The following is a 16,620-nucleotide window of genomic DNA, read 5'->3' on the forward strand; positions in this document are numbered from 1 at the left end:
AAAAAATATGTTTGGTTAATTTATGCAACAACAATATAATATTTTTGATAAAAAAATAACTAAATGAGGTGGCCAAATAACAAATAGCTGCTAGTGTTGCTCTTTTTAATAAAATAGCAACTGTTTGTTAACTTTTCCGCAGTATTGTTTACTTACTCAAAAGCCACAAATACTAAGTCTTTAGTTGCTATCCATATTTTAGACCCCAAACTTGTAATAAAAGGATTTAGATGTGTTTATTGGCAGATTAGCCTTTAATCCGTGGAAATTAGGTGGCTTTTCTGCTAGTTTTAAAACGTACATGAAAGTATTTAATGTAACAGTGTTAATAAACTTGCATATCACAAGACTGGATCCCTTGGCTAACATGTGGTAACATGCAATCACAAACCACAGTTAGTGTCTGTTTTTTTGTTTATTCGACAGGGAAAAGTGTGGCAATCTTAATTCCAAATCCTCATCTCTGACGTTCAGAGCAACACAGGAGCCTTAAAACTTAAAATAGGGTTGATACAGTCTCAGCTTAGAAGCAACAGTTAACATAATCATTCAGTGAGCAAAAACAAAGCCACAAGTGTGAAACGTGTGAAAGCAAAAGAACAAAAGTATGCACCGTGCCTTAGCACCCTTGAAAAATCAACAACTTGAAGTTTTCACTTTCCTGATGAAGTTCTTAGTGTGGGAATTTGGTCCGATGTGTTCAGGCACTCTTGGTTTTTTAACAAGGTCTCACCTGAGTCTAATTAAGGGCTGAAGCCAGTCCAACCAACGTTGAGGCATTTTCAAACAAGGCATGTAAATGAGATCCCAACAAACCAATATTTGGTTAACAAAAAAGTTTGTCTTTGCAACTTGAAAAATTGTATGCTTCAGTGACACCACACTGATTAAGTGACGTATTTGCATTAAAAAGTGGTACCAGAATCCAGGCCTATAGAATTACGTTGATTATGTCAACGGTTGAAAAGTTACAGTAAATCAAAGAACATAAACACTGGAGCTCCAGTGTTAAAGGGTTAAGTTAGCAATCAGAAACCAATGAAAAATATGTCTAATCTGCATTTAGCTTCTCCAGACTGAAGAGTTTCCCGCCCTCGCAGGTGTTTTGTCTCTCCAAGAGTCCAAGCATTGTTGTTCCTCTTTAAGGAGAAGCTTTAAAAGAGCTCTCAAATTAGATTGAGGGATGATGGTTCACGCTCATTGCCTGCAATACCTTTAGTAATGATCACCGTGACGCCTGTTGGGAATAATAAACTGCCTTTCCTTAAAAAAAAGAAAAAAAAGAGCTGAGTAGACTTTGTTAGTTTGAAGACTTGATGAAAAAGAAAAAAGAAGGCCAGTCAGAACATCAAAAGGCTTCCTAGTCAAATCAGCAGAGTCTGTTTATGTAAAAGAGTGTTTGGGGATGAATGCTAACCCAAATGAGAAGCGGTGACTGGAAGTCAAAGAGATGGCTAACCTAGTTTGATGACACCATACTGGTATTAGCACAGATTCCAGTCTGAGAGTTCAAGCCTCTCTTCTTCCACACTGTGATTTAATTCATTATGTGTGTTTGAATGACTCTTCTGTCAGTGGAATATGTGAGGGTTGACGCATCCATCCATGACCGGCCTCGGCCCATTTCTAAGAGTTCTGTAGCTTGTTAGGAATTTTTCCTGAGCGCTCATCACACTTCCCTTTCTTTGCCAGTGCTCTGTGGACTGTAAAGGTACTTTAGAAATCAACTCGGAGGAATTATTTTTCGAAACTCACTTTTCTTTTACTCAATTAAGGAGAAAGCCTTGCAAAAGGGCAGCGGCTCTCCCCCCTCCCGCCTATATGTCGGATTTTCTGCTCCATCCTCGCCCACTTTCCTTTCCTTTCCTTTCCCTCCTCACCCCGTGTCTCATGTTTGTGTCCCTGCACTCTGTATCCCCTCAGCTCTCAAGGACAGCCGGTTCCAGCTGGTGAATTTCTCTGACAACGAACTGCGGGTGTCTCTGTCCAATGTGTCACTCTCCGATGAGGGACGCTACGTGTGCCAGCTCTACACAGATCCTCCTCAGGAAGCCTACGCAGACATCACTGTCCTGGGTAGGTGCGAGGATCCATGTGTGAACCCCCTCCCCTCCTCACACGCAGACACACTCTTTTATTAAATCCCGTTTGATTATAGATGGTGAACATGAAATAATTGTGATCTTTGATTCTGTTATCTTTAGCAACTGAAACAAAATGTCAGCCAATTAAGCTCTCGCAGTGTTAGACAGCAGAACGAAGAGGAGCAGATGCTGAAACTGATGGCTCAGACCGAGTGGGTTTGGCAGCTGTGTTGACTCTGTGAATCCTGGTGAATGTTGACTTGGCGGCTCCAAACAATTCCCTGTTGAGAGTCAGCTGTGCCACACTTTGATGCTTAGGAAAGAAATTGCTCTAGTTAAGCTTTATTATACATGCAGACATCCTGGGGGATTGAAATGAATTAAAAGCACTTTAAAGAAATGACTCCAGTTGTAGGATTGAAACCGAGCTGCAGCGTTCCTGCAACAAGGGTTGCAGTGAAGAGTCCTTGAGATAAATGCCAACCTAACTTCTTTTTTTAAATTTTAGTCTAAGCTCACTGACGTCCACCAACTTTGCTCTGAGGATGAACTGAGACATGACAATTGAATTGAATGTACACGGCCTGGATGCCACGTTTCTGAAGTTTCAGCGCAGCATTCTGCTCACTTAGTGCTTAATCATGCATAACTAATGAATGCTGCATGATGAACAAAGCCTTGGCTCTATTAAGTAATTATTATTTCATTTGTCTCACCTGCAAAAACACGACGGACAAAGTTAGACATAATTGGTGTACAAATACGTCGGAATGGAACTGAATTCAGTTCTGGGGGTTTGTGACCAAAGATAATCACCGACACACCCGTGTAAAAACTATAAAATGGGGATTCCACTATAAAATATAGGGAGTTCCTGTCCTCAGGGCAGAGATTTAGTGGAAAATTTTCAATTTCCTAAACACTGGGCAGTAGATTTTTTTTTTAACCTTTTAACACCAAAGCTTTAACACCCATGTTGACAGGGGTGACACTCAGGGGTGTCAAACTCAATCGCAAAAGGGGCCAAAATCCAAAACACACCTTAGATTGTGGGCCAACAATCGAACAATTGAACACTTTAAAACTAAATTTTTAAAAGAAAACTAAATTGTTAAGCCTGTAAGCAGTTTATTTATTTGGCCTTTGTACACAATAGTCTCCCTTTAGATGTTAATGAGTCTTACTAAGTATGGTAATAAACCTTATTTGGCTTATTATGTAAATATATGTCTTACTAACACCCTATAAACACATTGTTTGTTGATGTGTTAATAAAGCTTGTTAAAGATTGTTATTATAAAGTGTTTCCAAAAATTATCAATTCAGAAGGCTGCAGAAACTTTTACCTGCTGAGGCAAACCGTTAAACCTTATGACTGAGTTCCCAAATAAATGGAAACATAGACTTACCAACTTTAAGGTTTTTTTTTCCATAAAATACCACTCTCATCATCTTTTAATCTATTGAAAAAGCATGGTTTTTAAATCATGATTATGCCTTTTTTAGTAAAATCCAAATTACGCCCCCCTTCCCCTACGGCAGGAGTCTCAAACTGGCGGCCCGCGAGCCATTTGTGGTCCCCAAGTTGATATTTTGCAGTCCCCGCCTTAATATGAAAGTTCAATGTCTACTAAGCAAAATCTTCTGCATGTTCACGCTTCTTTGATGATAGCTTTGCATTTGCTTTGTGATATTTCAGCTTGGTTTATGCTTAAAACTTTGCATCTGCTATCATCGTTGGATCTTGTCATCAAAAAAGTTCTTAGCAACAGTTGCTAGCGTCATTAGCGTCTTTCGTTTTACAGGACACGCAAAAGATATTGCTTAGTAGTACATAGACATGAACAAATGTTCAATAAACTTGTTCAGTAGACATAGACAATGGACCAAAGATATAGACAGTGCATGCAAAAACATTTCTGGCACAAATGGAACCCCATACAAACAAGACTCAGCCAGACTCTCCCTCTAAATTGTCCTACGACTTCTCCCTATCTCTACATTTATCTCTCTAAGAGGCGAGATATGGGAAAAATAGTGTCTTCAAATAAGATGTTGCCAACGCATGATGATGTCATCAGTAGACACTGGTCACCTACGTTAGCACGTAGCTGCTAGCACTCATAACTTCAAAAATTATACTTAAATTTAAACAAGAAAATAGTTTCTATGTGCCACAAACGAGAAGTAGATCACCCTACCAGCGGAAAGAAAGCCAGCTCTAAGTCTGTACAGCTCGTCTTAAAAAAAAAAAAAAAAAAAAAACATTTGCACACAACTGTTGCTCCAAATGTCCCTACAATTGGAGCAATAGGGAGGAGCCAGAGAGATAGGGAAGCAATTAGGATTTGGCAATGGTTTCTGCAGAGCAGCAATAGTTCATTAAAAATTTGCCCTCTGAGTTGTGGGCGGAGCCATTGACAGAGAGAAACCCCGCCCCCAATTCCCATCATCCGTCTGCTTACACGATCTCCCACTAGCTTACAGCTCCTCACATCCCCAACCAGACTTTGCCAGTGCAACAAAAATGGCGAGCGATCTAGTTTTGACCAAGATGTCAGCTTGGACGAGAAACCAAAAGACATAAATATAAAAAAAACATACATTTCGTACAGAAATTGAGATACTTCCAATGAGTTCATATACTTTCTCTTGCAAATGTACACGGATCTATTTGTCTGCAAGTAGATGGTTCAGAAAGGAGCTTGTGGACCACCGACTGTAGTGTCTACATCACATCTGCGAGCTTTTTCCAAGTGCATTTTTTTTCTTGCTCCTGATTCATAATGAATTGAACAAAGTAATACTCGAAAATGCAATTTTAAGGCTTAATTTTTTTTCATATATCATCCGTAAAATGCCACAAGAACATGTTAAAAACTCAATACTTTTGGGCCACTCATACTTTATAGCGCTTTTAGAAAACATCAGCATCATATCTCATTAACAGAGTAATAAAAAGTAATGTAACTTGAAGTTTTGCATAATTGTATCATGATTATGTAAAAATAATATTAAAATTGAAGTCATCTGAATGTCTGCTTTCCTGTGAGTCAGTCCCACCAGGCAGCCCAGTCATCGAGAGCCGGGAGGATGTGGTCAGCGAGGGGAACGAGACGGAGCTCACCTGCATCGCCATTGGCAGCAAACCAGCCGCCTCGATCAGATGGATGAAGGGGGAGGAAGAACTGACAGGTGGGTAAAATAACAGCCTCCCCCAGTTTGCTTCACGTGCTCCAGGCCTGTCCACTTCCCTGAGAGTCCTGCTCTCTAGAGACTTCTCTTCTTTGTAAAAATGTAGCTTTACTCTAAATCTAAGTTGTAGGGATTGTATTGACAGGTTTATGTACGTAGGAAGATCACCTGCTGCCTCGAGCAATTGAAGGACGACAGCGCTTTCCTCTTTTTTTTTTTCCTGAGCTGCCTCATATTTACATTCACAACTGCGTGTGCAGCAGTTCCAGCTTGCAGTATGTCCCTAATAAATTTTTATTTGCCTTGAAGCTCTGCTCATGTTAATGTTCGTTACAGAGATCAATGTTTGGATTTGCTTAAATATTTATCGCAAACATTTTGTTGCGCCTCAACGCTGTGGGTTTAAAAAATAAATAAATAAAGTTTTTAAACCCAACATCACTTTCACTAAAGTCAAACCCTCCCTTCATGGTATAAACACCTTTTATTTGCACGTTTCATCTCCATTTCAGCGCTCTCAGCTGCCTGCAGGCGCTTGCAGAAACAGGTATACAAGTTAGAGGGGTTAGAATTGAAATTTTATTACCTTTTTAGTTCATAATTGTGTGAACACTTTACAGCATTCCCACTTTAGGGATTCTCATGCTCCTATCCGTATGGTTTCCAGTACATAAAAACCCAATCACACTTTTTGCGATTTAAGCAATCTTGGTATCAAAATGTTCGACATGTTCAAAACATTAATGCTTGTACTTTTGTTGTTCATAAACTTCATAATTTTTGAAATATTGAGCAAAATATGCCCCATAGGGAAATGAATATGACATTGGGGAGAACTTAAAAACTTTGTGCACTTAGAAACTTGTGAATGCAAACTTTAACATGTGCAGCAATTACTGGGTTTTTAAAGAGTAATTTGGAATTTAGCTTTTAATTCAGCAACATTTTAGCTGTTTTTGGCTAATTTAGACATGTTTTCAGTTTTTTATGCTACTTTGGAGTTTAGCTAATATTTCAGCATTTTTCTAGCTGCTTTGTCAAAAAAAAAAAGACTTTTTTTAAAAAAAGTTATTTAGCCAAATTTCAAATTTAGCCAATATTTTAGCTTAAAATTAGCTTTTCTGTCAAAATTAGACAATTTTTTATTCTTTAGGCAAATTTCAAATTTTGCTAAAATGTTAGCTTTATTAAAGCTGTCAAAATTTTAAGTTATTTAGCCACATTTGGAGTATAGCTAATATTTTAGCATTATGCTAGCTGTTTTGTCACAATTAAACTTTTTTAAAGTTCTCTGGGCAAATTTGGAGTTTAGCTTATATTTTAGCTTTATGATAGCTGTTTAATCAAAATTGGGCTTTATTTTTAATTCTTTAGGCAAATTTGGAGTTTAGCAAATATTTTAGCTTTATGATAGTCGTTTTATCAAAATGAGACTTTTTGAAAAGTATGTAGGTTAATTTGGAGTTTAACTAATATTGTAGCATTATGCTAGCTGTTTTCTCAAAATTAGACTTTATTTTTTAATTTTCAGGGCAAATTTGGAGTTTAGCTAATATTTTAGCTTTAAACAAGCTCTTTTGTCAAAATAAGACTTTTTTTAGGTTAATTTGGAATTTAGCTAATATCATTATGCTAGCTGTTTTGTCAAAATTAAACATTTTTCAATTTTTTTGGCTTATATGGCATCTAGCTAATATTCTGGCAAGCTTTCAGTTTCAGCATTTTCAGCTATTAGCTCTGGCATCTTCATATTCAGCTTACAGCATCACAGGTAATGCTATATATCTAATTATTCATTACTAATTGTACAGGAACAGGGATATTTGTTTAAATCACTTTGTATTTACACAGAGCGGTTGCTGTCCCTGAGCTTGTTGTCAAATTATATATGTATTAGAATGGAGAGAATACATTTGGCTTGTTGGGAGATTAAATATTTAGACAAGAGTGAATCTGAAGCTTTATGCCATCTGCGCTTGCAGTGTTCCCTACAGGAGATGAAGTCAATTTCTGTTTATGAGTGCTGTGTGAGGGAGGGTAAAAAAAGAACAGGACAGTTAGATCAGCAAAATGCCACCGACACGCCGAGCGGGGCTAATCCATAGTGGCAGCAGACACATAAAGAGAGCCAGAAAGTCACATCATCGTGTACCGCACAAGAACACAAATCACTTCTCATTATGGACATACTCAACAATTCATTAGTCCCGCGTGTGTTGGGATTCAAAGCTGCACATCACGTTAGTTTTTGGGAGCCTCTGCGATCACGTGAGTGCAGACGAGGCACTTTTGGTGTCCAAGTCATTTGAAGCACTTTGGTTTTTCCGCAGGTATAGGAACGCTGTGATTTGCCTTTCAAATTACCACAAAACACCCCCGAACCCGGTGGTGGACACCGGAAGTAAGGGTTGCCGTCAAGCTGAAGAAGGAGTCCTATCAGGCCTGGCTGGCTTGTGGGACTCCAGAGGCAGCTGACAGGTACCGGCAGTTTAAGCGAGCTGCGGCCCGGGCTGTGTTGGAGGCAAAAACTCGGTCCTGGGAGGAGTTTGGTGAGGCCATGGAGAAGGACTATCGGTTGGCCTCAAAGAGATTCTGGCAAACCATCCGGCGTCTCAGGAGGGGAAAGCAGTTTTCTGCAGGCACCGTTTTCGGTGCAGGTGGGGATCTGCTGACCTCAACTGGGGACATTGTCGGGCGGTGGAAGGAATACTTTGAGGATCTCCTCAACCCTGCTGACACGCCTTCCGTTGAGGAAGCAGAGGCTGAGGACACTGGGGTGGAACTGTCCATCACCCAAGCTGAGGTCACCGAGGTAGTAAAAGAGCTCCTCGGTGGCAAGGCTCCGGGGGTGGATGAGGTTCGCCCTGAGTACCTCAAGTCTCTGGATGTTGTAGGAGTGTCTTGGCTGACACGTCTCTGCAGCATTGCGTGGCAGACAGGAACCGTACCACTGGACTGGCAGACTGGGGTGGTGGTTCCCCTTTTCAAGAAGGGGGACCGGAGGGTGTGTTCCAACTACCGGGGAATCACACTCCTCAGCCTTCCTGGGAAAGTCTATGCCAGGGTACTGGAGAGGAGAGTCCGTCCGATAGTCGAACCTCAGATTCAAGAACAACAGTGCGGTTTCCGTCCTGGTCGTGGAACAGTGGACCAGCTCTACACCCTCTCCAGGGTGCTGGAGGGTTCGTGGGAGTTCGCTCATCCAGTCCATATGTGTTTTGTGGATTTGGAGAAGGCGTTCGACCGCGTTCCCCGTGGTGTCCTGTGGAGGGTGCTCTGGGAGTATGGGGTCCGGGGAGCCTTACTCAGGGCTGTCCGGTCTCTGTATGACCGGAGCAGGAGCTTGGTTCGCATGGCCGGCAGTAAGTCAGACCTGTTTCCGGTGCATGTTGGACTCCGGCAGGGCTGCCCTTTATCACCGGTTCTGTTCATAGTCTTTATGGACAGAATTTCTAGGCGCAGTCAGGGGCCGGAGGGGATCTGGTTTGGGGACCACAGGATTTCATCTCTGCTCTTTGCAGATGATGTTGTTTTGTTGGCTCCATCAAGCCGGGATCTCCAGGATGCATTGGGGCGGTTTGCAGCCGAGTGTGAAGCGGCTGGGATGAGGGTCAGCACCGCTAAGTCTGAGGCCATGGTTCTCGACCGGAGAAAGGTAGTTTGTCCTCTCTCGGTGGGTGGAGTGCTCCTGCCTCAGGTGGAGGAGTTTAAATATCTTGGGGTCTTGTTCACGAGTGAGGGAAGATCGGACCGTGAGATCGACAGGCGGATTGGAGCGGCGTCCACTATTATGCGGTCGCTGTACCGGTCCGTTGTGGTGAAAAGAGAGCTGAGCCGGAAAGCAAAGCTCTCAATTTACCGGTCGATCTTCGTTCCAGTACTCACCTATGGTCATGAACTTTGGGTCGTGACCGAAAGAACGAGATCCCGACTACAAGCGGCTGAAATGAGTTTTCTCCGCAGGGTGGCTGGGCGCTCCCTTAGAGATAGGGTGAGGAGCTCAGTCACCCGGAGAGAGCTCGGAGTAGAGCCGCTTCTCCTCCGCATCGAGAGGAGCCAGTTGAGGTGGCTCGGGCATCTGATCCGGATGCCTCCTGGACGCCTCCCTGGTGAGGTGTTCCGGGCATGTCCCACTGGGCGGAGGCCCCGGGGAAGACCCAGGACACGCTGGAGAGACTATGTTTCTAGGCTTGCCTGGGAACGCCTCGGGGTCCCCCCAGAAGAGCTGGAGGAAGTGGCCGGGGAGAGGGAAGTCTGGGCATCTTTGCTTAGACTGCTACCCCCGCGACCCGGTTCCGGATGAAGCGGAGGAAGATGGATGGAGCCTGTTATTTACATCCTCTCCCACTTAGCTTACAGCCCCTCACACCCCCAACCTAACATTGGCAGTGCACAAAAATGACGAGAAATATTGGAGCTATCCAGGTGTAAAATCTTGATCCAGATTGTAGCTCAGACGAAGGAAAACAAAGATGTACATGGATCTAGTCGTCTACAAGTGGATTCATCAGGATGGAGTGGGGCAGGGAATCCCAGCTTGTCATACTAACTTGTACAAACTTTTACCAACATTTTTTTTTTCTGCTCCTGATTCAGAACAATTTGAATAAAGAAATACTTATAAATACAATCTAGGCTTAATTTTCTTGACATGTGTTCTATTGGCTTGGGTGTGTGAAATTTGTTCTCTGCTGAGCTGCAGACATCGCTCTGGAACCTTTTGGTGGTTTAACCGCATGTGTGATCCCTCCCAGGACAAAGCTGGACAAAGGTGGACAGGATTTTATATCTGCCACGGACACCAGTGAAGATAAAAAATACTTTGAAAAAAGTTCTGTCTTGTGGGTCCAGATGACCCCACTTTTAATGTAGACATGCCTAGGATAGCACAAGGGTTAATGCAATGGGTCACATGCATTGACCCTGACCCGGTCGTGGATTTGAACGCCTGACCTTGAAGTCTCTGGGTGGACACTCTACCACAAGGCCACTGAACACCAAAACACAAAACATAGAAACACTAAATTAAAGCTCTTTGGATGTTTGGATTTTTTAATTTTTATTTTTTTAGATTCATTAAACACTTAAAAATCTCAAGGTTAGCTTGTTTTGGTTTGATTTTTATTTCCTTCTCTTAACTTTTTATGGTTAACTTACAAAATATATAGTAAAAAAATGATCTCTTGGTTATTTAAAACCAGGAAATAGCAGCTTTATATTTATTCGAAAGCCGTCAAGACTGAAAAATAGCAATTAGCCAAAAACAGTTTCTTTTTTAATTCCCTGAAATCATCAGACTGAGGCCAAATTGCCCCAGGAGACATTTTTACAGACCTAAAACAAATCTGTGCATAATAACTTGAAGTAGCACTGAGAAAAATGACTCAGTCATCTCATCCAAATGACTATTCCAGGAATATCTCAGGTTTCCCTGTTTTCCTTGTAGTTAAAACGCTTTAAATTTAGTGACGTTTAATCACCTGAGAAAAGATGACTAGAGAAAGGCGAAACGCTTCAACAACTTCTCCTCTCCTTAACCAGCATCTTCCCTTACATCTAATTATTTTCTCATTCTAAAGTTAGTGAGGGTGAATCTAAAGTGCATGGCAAATTCATTTTAGACTGCTTTACTAATCACAACAGCAATGCCGCAGTCATACATGTCAAAGCCATTTGGAGACGGCTTGATCTTTGACGACTCTGGAGTGTGCCGCCTGCCAGCAGACTCAGGTTATAAGCTGGGAGAGAAAATGTCACCCTGAGAAGAGGCCATGCTTGATTGCACTGGGATTGATCAGTGCTCGAAGCTCACAAGAGCATTTGATTTGACTCTCAAATGTCTTCTGCATTCATATTTGAGGTGGTCCGTGACCGGGTCCACAGTTGTTCTCCTCATCTGGGTTTGGATGACAGTTCTTATTGGCGAATTCAGTTTGACTTGGATATCTGCTCTGCCTGCGCGAGTCTGACGCCCACAACTGGATTTTTTAGTATTTTATTAAATGGAAAAATAGAGGAAAAAAGATTAAAGAATGAAGATTAATTTAGAAATATTTTGATGGCACTGAAATGCTCATAGTTAAGGCCACCCAACTTCAGAGGTGATGATAGATTTCAGATTCTGGAATGAGCACTACTAACAAATATGTATGTTAAAGTGCAACAGCTCTAATGTTCAAAATGCTGAATTTATATGTATATAAATCAGATGAAATCAGGGTTGTTTGGTAAATTTCAACAACATTGCCATTAGTGATGTCAAACTTTGGAGTCAAGGTTCTTTTAGAAAACTATCATTCACTGTATTAGTCTGAAATGTTGTAAAAATAACAGGAAATATGTACGATGTCCAACTGAAGGCAGTGGATGTGTCAGCAAAAAGAAATTATTGAGCTCAACTTGAGAGACATTCTCGCTCTTTGTCTGGCTCGTCACTCAGGACCTGTCTGCCATGGGAGACCCTACCAGGGGCAAAAGCCCTGACAGCATAACCCCTGAGATCACTCAAGCACTCAAACCCCTCCACCACGTTAAGGTGGCGGTTCAAGGAGGTTTTGCCTTCATTACCTAATTTTCCAAAGGTTGGAAAGTGTTTTGAAAAGAACGCCATTCACATGTCTTCCAAATCCGAGTTCCTGGTTAATTGGTCAAAGTTCAACTGGTTTACCTCTCAAAAGAGCCTTCAATGGATGTGTGTTGAGCCTGAAAACTGACTTAAAAACATACGTGGCAATGGGTGATCACGAGAGTTTTAAACCCTGAAGCCAGAAACGTGCAATTTACCAGTATTTACATAGACTTTTCATTTATCAGTTACTTAAATTGCTCAAGTAAGGAGACATTCAAGGAGAAAAAACTGTCTGGAATTGCTACCGGGAGCTAATCTTCATTTATTTTTAATCATTAATTACAAGTTTCTCAATATATGATCAACAAACATACAAAAGAAAAAAACTTAAAAATATAGGAGCTGATCTAATTCAGATTGCTTAATTGTCGCTACGTTTGCAACAAAAGGAAATGATGGAAGATTTGTGCATGCAAACTGATCGGGTATCAGACCCACATGGTGAATTTAAAAACAAGCTTTTCCTAGGAGGAAGTTAACAAATGTTTCAAGGGCAGTGTAGTGTATTTGTGCAGGATTTTATCTCTCAGCAGCATGAAGGAGGGATGTACTCTCAATGATTCTGGGAAATCAATGGGCTGGGTTTTCTTCATTGTTACTGGCTTTTAGTCCATACTCAGTGCATACTAAGGACAGAACTTCCTTTGAAAAAGTAGCTATTGTAACTAAACAAAGTTTTCAAGGTGTTGTGCAAATTTAGAGCACAAATGAGCTAAATCAACTTGCTTCAAGTTTAGTAGAGCCTTCAGCTTAGGAAGACCAGAGTTCTCTTTTTTTTGGCCCACTCTACAGTAGAGTTCTAATGGTTCTATGATGAGTATTCAACTAGTGTAGATCAGAAATTTATGGGCAAAAGATTTTATTTTAAACTGGTTTCTTCCTGTGTCCTTATGGATCATCTACACATTTCTGTATTTCTGTTTTTATTTTCATGAATTGGGTGGGATTCTTACTTCATGACCCACAGCAACACCATAACTAGTTAGTGGCACATAAAACAGCAGCTCATTTTTAACACCATTTTGTTTTGTGGTGTTGCAAATGCATCGGTTAATAAAGACTGCACTCCAGTCAAAAGCTGCGATCCTGAATCGAATTAGGCAGAAATAAAGTGAGACACTCAGTAAAGTTAACCTGATTACTGTTGTTTGAGTCTTAATGCAGCGACTCTTATAAAGGCAATTAGGGAGGCTTGCCTAGAGAACAATTTCTAATCACCATATCCCTCCAGTTCACAGTCCATTTCCTTGTACTCTTCGGTGCACAGGGCGCACCCTTTGGCAGGTATGTCTGGAAATGCCCTCGCTGAGCTTACAAATGTGATCTAATGTGCTGCGCTTTGCTCCCGTGATTGCCGGGTGACAAAAAGATGTCTTAATGTGCATTTCTTATTGCTTTTTTGGCAGGGAACAAGCCAGCACTGCTCCCAGCACTCCACTCTAATAAAGAGGGAGTTCATTGCTGTGCTTTTAAGAGTAAAAAACCGGTCTCAGAGATATTGTGTGCACTTAATGGCTGCTATGTGGGGCACGACTAGATGTGTAAGATACATTTTTTGTTGTTTTCCAGCTTGGGTTATGGTCCTGCGTGGAGCACAATATTTACCGAAACTGCTCAGCCCTCAAGTGGTCAAACGGATCTCTGTCCCACTGCACATCGTCAAGTTTAATGTCCACAAGCGAAAATGCCGCTGATTGTGTTAAAGTTTAGAAGCATTCACACTATAGTGATTCTCCTGCTCCTTTCCGTACATTTTTAAGCATGTAAAAACTCAATCACACTTTCAGCAATTTCAGCAATCTTGGTATCAAAACATTCAGCTCATTTGGGATATTGCTACCTGCACTTTTGGCATTGATAAACTTTGTAGTTGAGCAAAATAAGCCCCAATAGAAGTGAATAAGAAATTCTTTAAATTCTCTGAAACCATCGTTTACACTTTTTAAAATGAAAAGCTGTTATATGAGCTATATATAGTGTAGCTAATATGTTATCTACTGAGGTTTTTAAGCTAATTTGGAATTTATCTTTGAGCAGCGTGCTAATGTTTTTGGCTAATATGTTATCTTCTGAGGTTTTTATGCTAATTTAGAATTTAGCTAATTACCAGCTAACAAACATTTTGACTAATTTGTTATCTACTAAGGTTTGTTGGGCTACATTTGAGTTTGACTAATATTTTAGCAAGAGGCTTACATTTTTGAACAATTTGGCATTTAAAGAAGATGTTATGCTATTTTGGAGTTCAGCTAGTATTTTAGCAATGTAGCTTTTTAGACTAATTTGGCATCTACAATGGTTCGTTGAGCTAATTAGGAGTTTAGCTCATATTTAAGCAACAGGCTGTATGTTTTTGCAAATGTATTAAAGATTTTTAAGCAAATTTACTACACATTTTTCCAAAAATTAGGGCAACTTCAGTGGTCTTTCATAGTTCTTTAACAAAATTGCAAGTCTTTCTTTGGCAAATTTAGTATTTTGCAAATAACTTTTGCTTTTTCAACAAATCCCTTCAGCAATTAAAGTAATTTGTTTCGGAATTTTCAGAAAACAGCTTCTGCATCTTCAGCAACCAGATTCAGCAAAAAAACATTTACACTAGCAATATCGGAGGTAATGCAACTTTTCTAGTTGATTGAAGTTTTATGCAAGCAGTTCTTTCATGGGTGGGTGTACGTTGCATGGGGTTAATGTCTATAAAGGGGCCTCGCATGTGCATGGTGCTGATCAACTATGGAACAACACTGCTCTGCCCTCCCTGAATCCAGCCGGCCTCCCCTGTGACAACGCCGAAATGGAAGTGTGCTGCAGGTCAGCGTGGGGCTGTAATTATTTCCTCACTTCATTAAGTGCAAGTAAAGCATCACACTCAGCACTGCAGCTAATGCGATGCCCCTGTGGCATTGTAAAGCTCTCTAAATGAATGCCCCTCTGACAGCCTTGGGCCAAGTGGGCAGCAGATTACTGCAGGGTTAGCCCCAACAATGCTCCAGCCTGAAGCAGCAGAAGCATTCATTATCAGGCTTGATACGACCCAGGCGCTTCTCGCTGATCTCGTCAGAATCGAAGGCCTCAGGCTCGTCTGAATCCTCTAAAGTCTCGTTCGGGCACCACATAACTGAATCACAAATTAAATGTAAATGCCATTTGAAATTACTCCACTTTGACAGGTAATATGCTCTTAATAGCTGTGACTATTTGCCTATTACAGCCTCTGCAGCGGTTAACTTCGGCAAGCATCTCTGTTTGCTTCTGAGTCCTTCACGTCATTTCCTCTCCTCTCTTTTCCAGGTGAGATGACAGTGGAGGAGATGTATGACAGGATGTTTACCGTCACCAGCCGGGTGAGGTTTTCTGTCACCAAGGAGGACGATGGACTCCCAGTGGACTGCATCATTGACCACCCAGCTGTGAAGGACCTCTTGGCAGAAAGACACTTGGAAGTGCTGTGTGAGTAATCCAAAAATTTTTTTCTCGTTTTAAATTTCCATTCCAGAACCAAACCAGACACTGCCAGAAAAAGTCCCGTTGCTTGGACAAGCTAGCAGTTTAATTAGTTACTCGTAGGGCCGAGGCAACGAAGCTACAACGCTTCAAAGATTTCATTAAAAAGAAATGATAAACAGAAGTTTTGGAAAAAAAATATCTGGCAGAATAACATTGAAATTATACAGCTGAATAAGAAACATGGTAACTTCAGAGATACCAAAGCTGGGTCTTTGATAGTCTCTTTTCCATCACTTGGCAAAAAGAATATTGTTCTTTCACTGACTGAAACCACTATAATTTTTCTGCTACACTGAAGAACCAGCAGCGAAATCTGTAAACATCTGTTATATTCTTGCCTCTAGTTTGTTGCAGCAGAATTTTCAAACTTTTTCCCCTTGGAGTAGAAAAGCACTACAAGATTTGTACTTAAACAGTTTCCTGACTCACTGTATGCATTGGGGCAAAAATGTATTTTGCAGGCAGAGATTCTGCCAGTTGTTCCACCAAAGGTCTGTAATGTTTATCATAGGTATACTTTGATATCAAATGTAAAATAAAGAATCCAGGAAATCACACTGCATTTTTAAAGACTTTATTTGTGTAATGGGAATGGATTCAAGCCAGAACATGTCCAGGCATGTCCAGAGTTTACCAGAGACCATCTGGATGATTCAGGAGGATTGGGAGAATGTCAAGTGGTCAAATTGAACTCTTTGGTATTAACATTACTTGTCTTATTTGGAAGACAGAATTGCATCCCAATAACACCATACCCACTGTAAAGCATGGGGGGGAGACATCATGGTTTGGGGCTGTTTTTGAGAGAGGGGACAGGTTGAATTATCCACATGAAGGAGAGTATACATTTATGGGAAAAAATCCTTTCTATTGGTGAAAGCATTAAGGATGAGACATGGTTGGATCTTTCAGCATGATAATGATGCCCAACAAATAGCCAAGGGACAGACCCATGTTTGTGCGGTGGGTTTTTGGGTTGGGAGGGTGGCATCTTAAGGAGAGCGTTGTGACCCTTGAGGCTCAAACAACCACCTCAAGGGGCGTCATGAAAATGTGATGTACGATTGTCGTGTGCATATGTAGTAAGGGCATCGTGAAGTATCTCTATGGCAGAAATAAGTTACATGTACTTATGACGTACAACTGATGCTGTCGTACCGTGGGTACCCTTGCGCAACACCATTAGCAGTGTTGGGCATCTCACTT

General features: G+C 41.1%; 1 protein-coding gene across 4 annotated transcripts in view; it reads left to right on the forward strand.

The window, feature by feature from the left end:
* cadm1b (cell adhesion molecule 1b) overlaps positions 1-16,620 on the forward strand; it is a 217,655-nt gene that overhangs the window by 161,631 nt on the left and 39,404 nt on the right. For all 4 annotated transcript variants that reach the window (XM_036214910.1, XM_024276687.2, XM_024276685.2 and 1 more), the window contains 3 exons: positions 1,924-2,076; positions 5,142-5,279; positions 15,199-15,357. In XM_036214910.1, coding sequence (XP_036070803.1) covers positions 1,924-2,076; positions 5,142-5,279; positions 15,199-15,357 — 450 coding nt within the window. The remainder of the gene's footprint in view (positions 1-1,923; positions 2,077-5,141; positions 5,280-15,198; positions 15,358-16,620) is intronic.

The sequence above is a fragment of the Oryzias melastigma genome, linkage group LG13, assembly GCF_002922805.2.
Source record: "Oryzias melastigma strain HK-1 linkage group LG13, ASM292280v2, whole genome shotgun sequence".
In the NCBI taxonomy this organism is placed as follows: Eukaryota; Metazoa; Chordata; class Actinopteri; order Beloniformes; family Adrianichthyidae; genus Oryzias; species Oryzias melastigma.